Raw genomic sequence first — 15,771 nt, 5'->3', positions numbered from 1 at the left:
TGGTGTTACTGCTATTGACTTGCCCTAGTTACTGTTGTTTTATGTGGTTGGAGCGTTACAAACCTACAAACATAGACGCTAATGTAAATGTTGACCGAATATTTTGAGCAGTTTTGCGTACATTTTCCTTCATGTATTATCAACAAATTATGATTTTTCTTTTTGTTTATTTAGACAGTTACTGTATTTTGCTCCACCAGCATATAATCCTGACTGGAGGATCTGACAAACTACAGTTAAAAACCGACAGATATCTGCTACATTTACTTCCGGGTTAAATCACAAATACTGTACCGTCAAATGGAAAGCAAGTGTCCTAGGGAGTACAATCAACTGTCTCACACCAAGTAGGGCCCCTGATCAGGGGTTGGAGACCAATTTGGGACTCACCTTTACAGTAGAAGCTGCTTATGTTTGTAGCTGTAAATAAAGAACATGGTTGATTCACAAATTAATAAAGAGAAAAAAAAAACAGTTCATAGACAATTTACAATTGTCTTAAATGAATTGTCCATGTGCTGAATGTTTTGCATGTTCATATTATACATTCACATGAACATTCACAAATGGACCATTAAAGGATCCACTTAGTAACATAATGCACATTTCACTGGAAACCCATAGGTTGGTTAAGAGGAAGGATGTGTTACTTCTTTGTAACTCAGAGCCTAAGGTGATCAGTTTACCCCAAGTTTCCCTACATGCAAAAATGTAATGGGAACCAACCAGTTCAGTGTTGTACTTCACAAATAAATGTCACACGATTCACAATTGTATTTTGTAGTTCATATATAAAACATGGAATTCATAAATGTATTTGTGGCTCACATTTAACATCATCACTACAGATGGAGCCCCAGCAAAAGGTCTACATTAATGAGGTCCAAATTGAGGAGGTCCAAAAATGTAAATACTTTGGATCGCTTGTGCAGAAGAAAGTTGTGGCATCAACTAGAGAGATCCACAACAGAATCGGTCAGGCAACGGTAGCGTTTGCGTCACTCAAATGATGCCTTTGGGAAAAAAACAATATTACAACCAAAACCAAATTTTGCCTCTTCCGGATCTTAATGAAATGCCTTTGCTAGATCAAGACTCTCATGATCAAATTTCTTTTGGATCAAACTAATCGAAGAAGATCTGCAGAACCAATGACTGACCATTGATAAGGCCAAGTGCAAGGCTGCCGACCGACAAGAGTGGAAGAGGATGGTGAATGATTTTCAGAATTCACCGGCACCCACAGCGTCATATTGGCTAAGAGGACAACCCAATCTACCAACCAATGGCTAGGGTTTAAAGAAGAAAGACCTTTTGAGCAGCTCCCAGCCATGCTGTTTCCTTGTGTGATCCAGTGCCTCGCACTTACCACATGTAGGTATAACAATCCATGTGCGCGCTGTCCCCTTACACTTGAATTTACGTTCATCTGAAAGTGTATTGTGAAACATCTGATGGAAGGAAATTCCTTTTAAAAAAACAACACATATAAATATATTGTAATATAACTAATATAAATAAATATCGTCAAGGAAACCTCAATAATCCACACACAAATGAAGAAATGATCATGAAAGACAAGGGTTTTGTAAGTCCAGGTTCATCAACCTGTAAATAAATGTAAAGATAAGAAAAAGTTTTGTGTACACTTTAAATATATTTGTGGAGAATTATTTGTATGTCAATCAAAAATACATGTGTGAATCATGCGACATTTATACAGTATATGGGTCATGAAATGCATTTGTGAATCACATGACATTGACCTGACTATAATTTTCATATCCCAATTTTTAAATGCAGCTCATATGCAGTAAAGTATATATCATTTCACCATGCTTCTCTAGAATCTCAGTATAGTCTCTTTAATTACATAAAATGTTCATTAATCCAACCTCTTAAAATTTTGTTATTTGTTGGTTTTCCAGTATTTTAAGAAGAAGTTGTTTTAGAAAGAAACTTGAAGTGTTAAGGAAATGTTATTCCTCCTCATCCTGTTTTTTGGGGGTTCAGCTGGATTGACTTCTGGCCAGGTTTGGCCTTTGTACGGCACACCACGGAAAACAGTTACACTGAGCAGTAAGTTGCCTTCTTCTTCCTTTTTAAATAGTTTTGGCTGCAAAATGTAACTTCGATAAGTCTTGCAATACATTGTAAGCATGGTGATTAATTGTTAAAGTCATGTGGGTAAAATTGTTCAAATTGCACTCAGAAGCTTTTAATACAAATATGGAAGATAATAATAATAATAATAATAATAATAATAATAATAATAATAATAATCAACAACTGTAAAATTGTAGGGCATTCGAACATTGCAGCCTTCATAATTTTAACATTGTAAATACAATTAACACAAAGCATTACTGTGTTTCATGTTAACCAATGATATAATACCTTCTGCCAATTAGTCTTAATGACTGCTGCACTCCTTTTTTCCCCCTCTTTTTTATTATAAGCAGCACAAGTCTTCCCAATAGATGCACCACCACACTGGGTACTAAAAATCTATTCTGTTCTTGCTAGGTTATGGAGGGCATGTTTTTCAAGAGGAGGGTGTGTGGAACTACACCACCATGCTTCTGAGGGAAGACATGGGTGTGCTCATCCTGGGGGCTCGAGAGACCATTTTTGCCCTGGACCTCAATAACATCACAGACAGGAAGGCTATGGTCAGGAAATGTATTTAGTTATTTCCATTAAGGCTTGAATTGATAATACATTTTATTGCCAGTTTTAAACCTATTTAAATGGTACAGCACCGGAATCTCAAAATGTTGCACGTTGAAAATCTTTCTCAAATACCACAGATAAACATTAAGCGGTGTTTAGTTTATATAAACAAAACACCTTACTATTAAATATTTATCTGTCTTCACCTTTCACTAAGTAAAAATAGAAACAGTTCCAAAACTGCATTTCTTTTTCCAATTTAACTTTTTAACTGAAATGTAGTATTTACCTTACTTTTAAGTAACTATTTAAATTATGTTTAGATTAAATTATGGTACTTTTATTCTAATTATCTTTTTTTGACATTATTATTCATAATTCATAATTCATAATTATAACTCATTAGTACATAAAAATAAATACAAATTATAAACATATAAATGTTTGCTTTTTTGATTGTACACTGCGTGTGTTGTGAGGGCCGGAGAGCCATACCACGAGGCGTAAGGGCTTCTGAGGAGGTAAATGAATTAGGAGTTAGAAGACCTTCCCCTTTGAAAATAGCGCGGGATTATTAATTGGGTCCTCGAGATCGAACCTTCTAGAAAATAAAAATAAACTTATTTATTTATACTCTCGGGGCGTTTGCCCTTACCGAGGATTTATTTGTAATATTTAATGTGCTTTATGCACTTAAACTCAGTGCGAGCATGGACGCCACTCGCACTGCGTACCGCTCTTTCTCTCTCTCTCACGCCAGCTGCTCGTTAAAACAATGACTGGGTCTTTGGCCCTGATACCTTTACCGGTGCTACCTAATGATCACACAAAGTGGACCCTTGCCTCTTTACATTTTGATCTGCATTTTTAAATAAAGAAAAGCAATAATAATAATAATAATAATAACAACGTAATGATAATAATAATAACAATGCAGTATTGTTATTGTTATAAAAATGTTTTTTGTAGTAGTACATTCTGTGCTGTACTTATTTAATAATGTATCAGGGGAGAAATAATGTACTTGTCTCTTTTGTAGGTAAAGTGGAAGGTGATTCCAAGCATGCGGACAAGTTGTTCAAACAAGGGAAAAGATTTCGAGGTAGGGTCTTTTTAACCATAGAAATGTAAAAAAAAAAAAAAATTATAAAGATAGAAGTTTTGTTACACATTTGCATTTCTGTGACATATGTTATGATCAACGTGACTGGGGTTAATAACTTTTGACTGACATATGTTTCTATTCACATTTAGCATGAACCACTACCCACAGTAACTAAAGTGTTTTAATACACTCACCATCCACTTTATTAGGGACATTAATTCGGTTATCTGTTCAGCCAATCATGTGGCAGCAGCAGCAGCTGCTCAATGGGATTTTAACTCAAGTGAGAAATTATTGGTGTAGGGTTTGCTCAGACAAGCTCTTCTGGTCACAGGAATGACACTTTTTCTTTATGTGAAAACACATTAAGGTGTACCAATGCGTCCAGCTAAAAATGTTTTAATATTAAGAGCGGGGTTAGTACAACCAAGGATGCATACCAAACAAAAAACACTGTACCAATGTTTATTCTGTATTTATGGAATAAGTAAACTGTTTAATTTTTCTACGTTTTTTTTTTTTTTTTGTAAGCTTCGAGATTCTTTATGAATGAGCTAAATATTCCTGATTCTTGTAGGCCACATGTGAAAAGGTTTGTTGATTTTTCCACTTAGCAAAATTTTAGCTTTTTCATTTTCTATCAATTTACAGGCACTAATTTACAGTAAAGTCAGAATGAAAACTTTGCAATATGAGGTGGTTTTCAAAGCACCATAGATTTATACATTTATACAGTATAAACACTGAGATGTAATCACACATTTCCAAATACAGAAAGAAATAGATCTGCAATTTGAGTTTTGAGATAATAAAAAACTGGAAGTATTCTGCACCTCAAGGCCCTATTTCTTTAGAAACCTGCTTAGCTACAGTGGAACCTTGGATTACGAGCACAATTTGTTCCCGGAAGCTGGCTCGTATTTCAAAACACTAGTAAACCAAATCGAATTTCCCCATAAGAAATAATGGAAACTCCACAGCCCCCCAAAAATAAATACATAAAAACAAGTAACATAAAATATAAAGTAAAAATAAAACAAATTAACCTGCACTTTACATAAAAAAGTAAAAATAAATTCTGTCAGGTAGGTGTTTCCATTTGTGTGCGCAGGCACTGTCACAGTGTTATAGTAAACAGTACATGCGTGCACGGATGTTAATTATACCAGTAAAAGTGTATGTAATTACTGTATGTAATTGTAATAAATAAAAAATGTCTACTCATGAGTACTGTTTGTAAAATAAACATTGTTACTGACAGATAATCTGATTAGGAACAAGTAAAGGCCTGATCTGCAACTTTTCTCTTCAACCCTAATCATAATTTTCCTGTCTTTTGCTGGGCTGTGAACTGGTCTGGATTAAAAGAAATCTGTTTTTAGAGAGACAGTTTAGATATAGACAGTGCCCTAATTCTTTGGTGTCTGTATTTCCTTTTTATTTCCATTCCAGACCGAGTGTCAGAATTACATCCGGATCCTTCATAAAATGCCAGACGGCAGGATGTATGTATGTGGTACCAATGCTTTCAATCCCACATGTGATTATATGGTGAGTACTTTCTCAACTTATTTTACTGCAGAATGTCATTATTATTATAGTAGTTTAGACCACAGTTTCTCAATCCTGCTCCTGAAGCCCTAGTTTTAACAAGACTCATGTAGCTTGTGTTATGTTCTATCTTCCAGTCTTATACACACGGCAACCTGAGTCTGGAAAGTAAAGACCATAAGGGGAGGGGAAAGTGTCCATTTGATCCTTTCCAGAAATATGCCTCTGAAGTTGTTGGTAGGTGCTTCATCTCTCTTAGGGTACAACTTCTTCAAAATGTAACAGGCCAAAGATCACAATTTTTAGATGCTGGGCTATTTAATGTTTTATTTGTAACATCTGTGTCCTATTTTTTCCAGTTAAGTACATGTAATATATTCATTATTAATCTCTGTCCACTTTAATACAGATGCTGCTCATGATAGCTGATATGATAGTTCTGACTGTTTCAAAGATAATTAGCTCAATAAATACATCATGAAGTTGTAACACTATTATAATTCTGGTTGCCTTTTAGATGGAGAGTTATACTCTGCTACATCTGTGAACTTCCTGGGCTCAGAACCAGTTATGATGCGAAGTTTAAATGAGAGTATACGGACTGAATACACCATGTCCTGGCTCTGGGGTAGGAATGTGAAAATAAAAAATTATTTGTTCCGGAAGCATGCTTGTATATTAAAAGTAATATACTTTTATTTCCAACAAAACAATAATGAAATTAATATAAAAAACAAAAAAACAAAAAACAAATTAACCTGCATTTACATATAAATGAATCCCAGCAGAGCAGTGTATCCATTTCATTGTGTTTGTGTGTGTGTGTGTGTGTGTGAAGATGAGAGAAAAGGAGGAGGGAGGAGGCTACTGTGTAGGACGACCTTCACACACAAACACACATGCACGCACACAGGGAAACACTGCTCTGTCAGGAAACTTCTTCAACAAGGAATCGCTCTACACACACACACACACACACACACAACAGAATCACTCCTTTCTAACAGAGAGAGAGAGACCCTAGAAAATGCATCTTTAACCTAGGAACCTTTCTAATTATGTGCACGCACACACATGGTCACAATGTTATAATAAACAGTACATGCGCACAAATGTTAACTATACATGAGAGAGAAGCACCATTGGCTCAGTTGTGATTACGTGACGCTCGACAGACAAAGCGCATGCATCTTACTCGTGTATCAAGACATCGTCAGTTTATTGAGTTAAATTTTATTTTAAAATGTTGTTCGTCTTGCAAAATGCTCACAGACCAAGTTACTCGCAATCCAAGGTTCCACTGTATATCCTGATGCACTGAGAAAGGGATAAAGATTTTGGAACTGGAAGATTATGGCCTCTAAAATTTACACTTCTACTGTAGCTACACATCTAGGTTAATTTTGACATTGTTGAATTTTATGAACTTGAGATTCTTTTGCTCAGGTTGAGTGTCACTGATTAGTTCTTTGATTTTAGACCCCACTTTCGTTGGTATGAAGCATGTGACTGAGGGAGAGGAAAACCCAGAGGGAGATGAAGACAAGATTTACCTTTTCTTTAGTGAAGCAGCGATCGAGTATGATTTCTATAATAAGCTGGATGTGTCAAGGGTGGCCCGCGTCTGTAAGGTACTCTTGTCTGCAACAGAACTTTCCTTGCCCAAAAACATTACAGTGATTTTTCCTGAGTCTAATTGTTTTCATGCAAATTAATGGCCTCATCATACACTATAGCTTTTCTAACTGCTCATTCAATATCTTAGGACAGCTGAGCAGAGATGAAGAGCATAACACTCTTCCTTCAATTTTGTGTTTTTAATTAACCAGGGCCTAATTAACTATTCTGTGGTCCTCACACAGTATTGTCAGGAAATGTGACTGCAGAAGCTTCATAAATTAAACAGTTTTCAGCAATCAGTTGTGATTGATGCAGTAGTGATTGATGCAGTCATGATGACGGGAATAAAGGACTTCATTCTTGACCTCAGGAAAGCAACTGTTGCTGTTTATCAAGCTGGAAAAGGTTATAAGGCTCTCGCCAAACAATTTGCAATTAACCAAGAAGGGCTGTTTAAAAATGACATGCCTTCTAGGCAGTTGTAAGTGTTCACAGGAGTCATCATTCCAGCAATTTCAGGCCAAAGTCACACCATTTAATGATATAGAGATCTCAAGAGAGAAAACCCAAGAACTACAGCATGTAACCCAAAGCCCACAGATTACACTCACTCACTCATCTTCTATACCGCTTTATTCAGGGTCACAGAGACCTGGAGCCTATCCCAGGAGACTTAGGGCACGAGGCGGGTACACCCTGGACAGGGTGGCAATCCATGGGCACACGAACGCAGGGCACACAAACATACACACACTCACGCACTCATTCACACACTATGGGCAATTTGTGAACACCAATTAGCCTAACCTTCATATCTTTGTGGGAGGAAACCGGAGTACCTGGAGGAAATCCACCAAGCACGGGGAGAACATGCAAACTCCATGCAAACAAAGGCAGGAATCGAGTCTGGCCGGGAATCAAACCCGGACCCTGGAGGTGCAAGGCGACAGTAACTACACCACCGTGGCGCCTATACACAGATCACCCAAAAAAATAAAAACATTAATATTAAAACTACCTAAGTTTTCCATTCCCTGTGTGCCACCAAAACTTTGGCGGCAGATCATTTGGGTGCTGTGTGCAGCTGAAGTAGGGCCTCAATGGATTTGACTTGTTTGTCTGGCATATCCCATGGCGCACTGCATTTGGATTGGGATCTGGGCCAAGTCAGTGGTCGATGTATTTTCTTGGAAAATAATTACCAAATTAAAAAAATCTATTCTTTTTTGTTTGTTTTGGAGGGTGTATTTTCTTTTTCCTATATGAGGTCATGAGATAACAGACACCCATAGTAGATTTGTGGATATCCATCATGATTCATTCAGGTTCTAAAACTTCTAAGGACCATTGCCTTTTTCAGCTTCCTGAGATCATGGGATCTGATTACTGAAGGATTGTTTTACCCCTTGCTCTATGTAAGACCACTATCTAAGCACATTTTATCCAACATGACAACAAACCTTTTACCTTCTTGCCCTGAGTCAAAACAAAAGGAGAAAGAGAAAATATCCTAAATATGGGCAAATGATCTTATATTAAGCTAAGTTAAGACAACTTAATGTCTGAAATGCTGGCCTCCTGGAAACTGCTTTAATGGCCGAAACATGTGGAAACTGTCAAAAACCACTTCTGCGGCCCAATTTTTAAAGCTCAGGCCTTACCCTTGCTGAATGTTCAAGAAAACTGCAGTGAGCTCTGAACCACCTCAGTCAGGATCGTCATTTATAGATGTACGTTCTTTTTTAAAATGTTTACACCATTCATATGTTTTACTGAAAAGCTCATCAGCATCATCTGTAAATGTCAGTTGGTTTCACAATTTCACTCATGAAAAAGTTTATCAGTCCAGGTTTTGCATGAAAGACCCTCATGTTTGGTAAACTTTTATAATATGAAATACTACATAAAAATAAGATCTATACTTGATAAGACAGATTTTTTTTTTTGTAGGAATTTATCTCATTCCCTCTTATCTCACCTCGCTAGGGGGATCTGGGAGGACAGCGGACATTGATGAAGAAGTGGACATCATTTCAAAAAGTTCGCCTGGACTGTCCAGTTCCTCAAACAAAACTGCCTTCTCTCATACAGGATGTGTTCCTCTTCTGTCCAGGCAAATGGAGCACCTGTGTGTTCTATGGAGTCTTTACCCCTCAGGCGTGAGTACTGTATGGTGCAGTTTAAACTTGGCAATAGAGAAGGTTTGGAATACTGATGAAAGAGTTTGTGAAGGTTGTGCTACTACTTGGCCCTAAATCCTCGCTAAGGCTGTCTGCCAAATGCTATAAAGTTAAATGTAAATGTTTAAATAACTGAAATAAAAACTGTCACTGTTGTAAGGTAATTAATGCTTTTAAATGCTATCCTCATTGGAGGACTCAAATGTTACCACCCATCTGGGTAGGATAGGATAACCTAAGGCATGAGTAACCTAATATGCTTTTACAACTCACTGGCATTTCTAGTCATTTATGGTTGCTAATAATTTCAGAATTAATTTTTGTTCTTCTTAATTTACAAATGTTTTATCTTTAAATTGCAGAATTCTTTTATTTGCTTTATTATATGTAGTAATAGATATGTAGTATATCTGTACGTATAACCACAATGTCTCCATATCCACATCACACCTACAGTATGGGCACTTGTAGATATTTATTGTTGGGCGGAAACTTGAGGTAATGGGCACACTTTGAGAACTGTATCCTCAGCACAGGATTAAACTAAGGGACACTGGTCCTGTGAGAAGACAAAGCTGTATCTTCTTGCCGTCTTCATCGATCAGTATATAATATTCATAGATTTGGTTTACTGCAAAGTCATGTAAAAACCAGAAAGTCAAATTCAATCATGGATACAGTTACTTTATTTTTGTTGAAGGTATATTTACTAGAGTTTTTTTTTTTTACTATGATCTGAAATGTATTAACCTTTGGAGACTACATGATGCAATGCGACGAGGGCCAAATTCTTTAAGACAGATAAAACCTGCCTTAATGTCAAATTAGAGCACAATTTAAATCCAGTAATAGCTTAATTGCTTAGTTTCTTTCTTCAACTACTAAGATTTGCCTTACTTTCTCTTGTTGATTTCTTCCTTACAACATTAGGACAATTCGCCTATTTCTTCTTACACAGGCTACTCAGGAGCTTGTTCAGTCCCTAGTTATTAAAAGACTGGGCCAATGCAACTCACTCCTATCAGGTCAGCCTCTGTCCACTATTTGTTCTCAGCTACATGTAGCTACACGTCTCATTTTCGACCTTTCGAACCCAAGTTCTCCAACACCATGTCTCTTCTCTGCTCCTTGCAGCTGTCTGCATCAAATTCAAAACACTGATGCTTGCCTACAAAGCAAAAAATGGCCCATTACCCATGGTCCCACCATTTCTCAGAGATCAAAGAAGACATGCATCTAGACTCTTTTATGTTCTGGCACCTAGGTGGTGGAATGAACTTCCTCTAGATGTAGACAAAGCTAAGTCTCTGGCAATCTTTAAACAACAACTTAAGGATCTATTTGTTCCTTTAATATATGGGTTAATCCCCCATACCATTCACCCCCACCTTTATAACGGTGTTTGGCTGATGGTACTTAGTTAATATAGTAAACTAGTAACCTCTTAAAGCACTTTTGTAAGTCGCTGTTGTCACGGAAACACCAGACTCCACCCTCACTCTCCGTTCCCAATCACCCGAGTTCTGAGCACATCTTAAATACAGCTCACTTCCGCGCATTCAACGTCTGACCTCAATCACGGAAACAGACTCCAAAACCTACTTGATCACGTTTGTCGATTACACCTGCGTATCGTCTCGTCTCCTCATCCTCGCTTCCTGGTTCCTCACCGTGTCTCCTGGCCCCACGTCTCGTCTCCTGCTCCACCTCCATTGTATGTTCCACGTCGTCTCTGTTCGTCTCCTCACCTCCACCAGCTCCTTCATCTCCACAGTTAAGACTTTCTGGTTTTCCTATCTTCAGTGAATTCAGTGTACTACTATCTGTCAATAAAACACCCGTTCAGGTTCTGTCTAATAAGATCATTGTCTAAGTCTGTGTCCACGTAACAGCTGTGGATAAGATCGTCTGCCAGATGCCTAAATGTAAACTAACCTTGACCAGAAAGTCAACCCTTAATCAGAAATTTAAACTTAAATTAATTAAATTAAGCTTAATTAATCTTCTCTTTCTAATACACTAATTTCAATACTGTCATTTAACCGGCAGGGACACGTCACAGTACTCTGCAGTGTGCACCTACAGTATACAAGACATCAGGGAAGTGTTTTCTAAAGGCGAATTCAAAACCATGGTCAATGTCAATTTCTTTCCAAAATGGGTGACGTATGACGGAAGTGTGCCTGACCCCCGGCCCGGAGCTGTGAGTTCAAGACTTATCATTTTTATGTTGGTTACAGTGATGGAAAACAGACATGAATTATGTTTTTTTCCCTTCAGGACAGTAGTTCCAGTTGCGAGGGTTGCTTACTTAGGGCCTTTTATAGAGTATTTTATTTGGTATATTTTGTGTCAGAAGGGTCCTGACAGAAAACAACCTTGTATTTGTACTGCTTTTCCTCATATGTAATATTTATGTATAAAAAAAAAAAAAAACAACCTAACAAGTTGGATAATGTTAGCCAGATTTAATTTGCAAATTTCAATAATGTTTGAAATTGTGATTTACAACATGTAATTTAATATATATACATTTCTACATCCCTGCTTAGCGATGGTCAATTATCTGTTGTGCTTTCTCTCTCTTCCTCTCTCTCTCTCTCTCTCTCTCTAGTGTATTAACAATGATGCAAGGCAGAAAGGGTATTTCAAGTCCTTGGACCTGCCTGATAAAACACTCCGATTCATCAGAGACAGACCTCTAATGGATCAGGCAGTTGAGCCGTCTTCTAAGCAACCTCTACTGGTGAAGAAAGGAGCTGCGTTTACGTCGATAGTGGTGGCCAGCACTACTGCTTTGGATGGGAGCATCCACCAGGTCATGTTTATTGGCACAGGTAACCAAATTAGTGAAATGTTTAGATCCTTTTTCCAGATTTATAATATTTATGGGTTACAACAGTCTAACTAAAAATATCTCTTAATGGATCGCTGATTATTTAAGGTATTCACAAATTGAACATGTGTTTGTAACAGCAAGTGGTTCAGTGCTGAAATCAGTCAACTATAACGGAGAGATGGTGATAATTGCAGAGGTGCAGCTCTTTGCCCATTTTGAGCCAGTGAAGATACTGCGCCTCTCCAGCACTGTGGTAAGCCTCACAACACGTTTGATTTTCTCCTTACTGAAGAGAGTTTATAGGTTCTAAGCTGTTTTTATAAATCTGCAGGTGCCAGGAACTTAACTCTCTCTGGCCAGCCTTTAAATGATAGGTTGATGTTTGTTTCAGGACCGAATGTTAGCTAAAGAGTAGTATAATTACATTAGGTGCTATGGATATACAAGTACATACATAATATAATCCATAAGTATGATATTTACTTTAGTGTTTGATCAAATTAGCCTGTAGATGACTAACTTATAAAACACTTTACACCTAATAATAATGTGAGATATTCATGATCTTCATTGAATTTAAAATGTAAGATCTTGAAGTTAAATCTGAACTTTATTTTTTTTCAGTATATTTAGCCTCCAGGATTTCAATCCTTCAATCCTTCAATCATTTGTGAATGATAAGTAAAGCATATTAGATGCAAAACATGGCATTGCCTGACTAAAAAAGTTGCCATTTCAAGAGGGTCAAATTGGGCTGCATGGAGCAAAGAATACAACTTAGGAGATTTGAAACTACTGAAACTGTGACAGTAGAACTTTAACACATTAAAACCTATCAGGACTTTGCTAAACTTTCAGCTTCATAAAGAAATATGGTAAAAAGGTACATGATAATAAACAGTCGAAATCATGGCTATGTTTAATAATGAAAGTAAGAAGATTTCCACATGTACAGTGTAATAAGAACACACAGGGTTGGGTGTTTGTAAACAACTTGTTAGTGAGAGTAAGAAAAAAAAAACCCTTACAGTATATTTGCAAGGGATTATAACTATTAGACTTTGGAGCAGATTGACACTTTAACACACCATATTCAGTTTAATGCAGTTTCTGCTGCATTTCAATAACTGGTGTATTTTGTCAGGGGCAGCTGTATGCAGGTTCAGAGGTGGCAGCCGTGCAGATGCCACTTAGTTCATGTGACCATTACACTTCCTGTGTGGACTGTGTTCTGGCCAGAGACCCCTACTGCGGCTGGGACCTTATCTCTTATGGCTGTGTTGCTATAAACAGCATTCACCCAGATACACGCAGGTACAGTACTGAGCAAAAACTACCATCATGCTGTAATATACAGTAGTGTTGCAAGGAAGTAAACTTGATGTGGTGGGATGTAATATAGGAAACAGGAATAGGAACATTGGGGTGGAGTGAGGCTGAAGCAGCATACGCATTAGAGTGCATGTCTTATTCCTTTTATACCACATCAATTTGGCAATGATTACACATTTTTATTTTACCAGATATACAGTAGGAATGTGTAATGTTGTGTAATGTCCACTAAACAAGTACATTTTTTAAAAGCTTTACCTCTGACTGTTACAAAATCTTTACAAATCTTAAATTAACATCTCACCACAAGCATCACCACATTCATTTATAATCTGTTTATTATTATTTACATGGAGTGATGATGTACTTGCCATACATTAGGTTATAGAAAATGAACCAATTAATCATCTTCTGGTATAAAATGTTTATTGTACTGCTTGTACTAGTGCTCATGTCTGAAGTGGGAATGGTAAATATATTGTATTTATAATATATGTTTTGTCCCTTTTTTTTTCCTTCTAAAGTGAGGTGGTTCAGAGTCTGAGAGATGGAAACGCTTCACGTTGTCCTGCAGTTGGTATGTTAACATGGATTTTTATATATGCTATACAGTGGTACAGTTTGAAAAAGTCTAGAGCGATCCCTTATATCAAAATAAATTAAACGATGTACAGTAGATTCACATTCACATTTCATACAAACTTAATTCTTTTGATTGTGTAAAGCTGCTTTGTGATGATGTAAATCATTAAAAGCGCTATACAAATGAAATTGAATTGAATATTATTGTTTTTAAAAAAGTGAATGAGAGATTCACTGAAATATCACAATAACAGATTTGACAAATAATTAATCTACTATTGGTGTATCCTACACATTTTGTACAAATTAATGAGAGAGGAATAATGACATACCTCAGTGCCTTCCAGATTTTCCCGCCAGAGGAAGTGACATCACTTGGAGCAAGTCACATGCTTTTTTTTATCAGTGCTTTAAAGATTGTTGTGCCTTTTTATAACAGAGTTAACAGAGTTGACCAGAACATAGGGACAGACACAAAATGTATTTTTTAATTACTAAAATTACAAATAATACAGAAAATAGATGTTTTATGCAACTGTTTACATAAATTAGTAGAGTAAACACACAAAAAAGATAAAAATTAGACGTAATTATTTCATGATAATTGAAGCTGAATGTATGATTCAGGAGGCATAGACAGTCAAAAATAGGTATAGAGGGAGTCTTTAATTTAATATTTTCATGACAAAATGTTCCTAAATACACATATAAACATTATTTTTAGTGATAGCTTGATATATATTTTGTGTAATTTTTAAAACTCTTTCAATAAATTTTTAGTTTTTGGAAAATAATAAAAGGTTTATCTCGGAGACGCAAAATGTACCTGCAATTCTAGAATGACCCATATATATATATATATATATATATATAATTTTTTTTTTATTAAGATGACTAAAAAATATCTTTTTTTTTCTGTTACAGAGAGCACCAATACTATTAAATTCTTCTACCCGGGAAACATGGTCAGCCTGCTGTGTGAACCAGGATCAAACCTGGCCCAAGTGCAATGGCATGTAAATGGTCACCCAGTTGAAAACTCCAATGTATACCAGATTCAGCACAACACCCTGCTCATCCTCAATGCTTCGGAAAGTCATGCTGGCCACTACAATTGCACCTCTGTAGAGACCATCAAGGGAGTAGATTATATGACTCAATCTGCTACTTATGAGCTTAGGCTTGGGGACTTCATGACAGATCCTTCGGTCCAGCCGCTGGTGCAGGAACAGCAGAACACCCTCTTGGCCCTCAAAGTTCTGGTCATTATTTTAACACTGATGTTATTGGCACTTGTGGCATGGAATTTCTACAAGGGGTATTTTGCCATCCCAAAATGCTTCAATAGTGATGAAGAAAGTCAACAGAAAACATCTGGCTGTCAGGAGCCACTGCAAACAGGAGGCAGAAATAATGCAGCATCAAAAGCGTGCAGCAGCAACAGTAATAATAATCACAACAGACTGAGTGGAAACCAGCATAATGAAGACCAAGTGTTTTAGTGAATGTCGTTGTTAATATACCTTATTCTGCAGACCTTAATGGACAAATCCCACAAAAAAAAAACTTCCTTAGGTCAAACCACACACTCTGGAGGTTGTTTGGAGGTTTAAAGGTTCACTACCACTTAAAACTTCCAACTGCGCTGAAATGGTATTAAGCAACTTTCATGCTGTTTAGCAAAGCACATTTTATTTATGAAAAAACAAAAAATAAGAATAGAAAAAAGAAAAAGTTGCTGAATAGATTTGGAGATACATGGGCTAATGGACAGGATTATACAATTAAACATTCATAAGATGTTACCATATTCCATACTACTTATTTTTTTAGCCTTTTTTAATATCCTGCAGTTCATAGTGGATAAGTATGACATCACCAGTGTGTAT

The 15,771-nt window shown here is 36.7% G+C and overlaps 1 protein-coding gene across 1 annotated transcript; it reads left to right on the top strand.

Moving 5' to 3' along the window:
- The first annotated feature begins 1,941 nt into the window (after window positions 1–1,941).
- LOC128512833 (semaphorin-4E-like) lies at window positions 1,942–15,433 on the top strand. Its single transcript, XM_053486261.1, has 14 exons — window positions 1,942–2,079; window positions 2,527–2,672; window positions 3,713–3,775; window positions 5,231–5,329; window positions 5,467–5,566; window positions 5,847–5,957; window positions 6,809–6,960; window positions 8,936–9,108; window positions 11,179–11,332; window positions 11,744–11,966; window positions 12,106–12,221; window positions 13,113–13,282; window positions 13,825–13,877; window positions 14,807–15,433. Exons 1-14 carry the CDS (start codon window positions 1,977–1,979, stop codon window positions 15,382–15,384), a joined length of 2,241 nt encoding a protein of 746 aa, XP_053342236.1. The 5' UTR covers window positions 1,942–1,976; the 3' UTR covers window positions 15,385–15,433.
- The last annotated feature ends 338 nt before the right edge of the window (window positions 15,434–15,771 follow it).

The sequence above is a fragment of the Clarias gariepinus genome, chromosome 25 (genome assembly GCF_024256425.1).
Source record: "Clarias gariepinus isolate MV-2021 ecotype Netherlands chromosome 25, CGAR_prim_01v2, whole genome shotgun sequence".
NCBI lineage: Eukaryota > Metazoa > Chordata > Actinopteri > Siluriformes > Clariidae > Clarias > Clarias gariepinus.
Note: the sequence above shows the minus strand (reverse complement) of the source record. Positions and strands in the feature narration are given on the sequence as shown.

What these genes read in the sequence shown, in the direction of transcription:
- LOC128512833 (XM_053486261.1), top strand. Translation starts at nt 1,977, where the DNA reads ATGTTATTCCTCCTCATCCTGTTTTTTGGGGGTTCAGCTGGATTGACT. An exon ending in ATATGCCTCTGAAGTTGTTG is followed by an intron (nt 5,567 to 5,846) that starts GTAGGTGCTTCA and finishes GTTGCCTTTTAG; the next exon opens with ATGGAGAGTTATACTCTGCT. An exon ending in GGTCATGTTTATTGGCACAG is followed by an intron (nt 11,967 to 12,105) that starts GTAACCAAATTA and finishes TGTTTGTAACAG; the next exon opens with CAAGTGGTTCAGTGCTGAAA.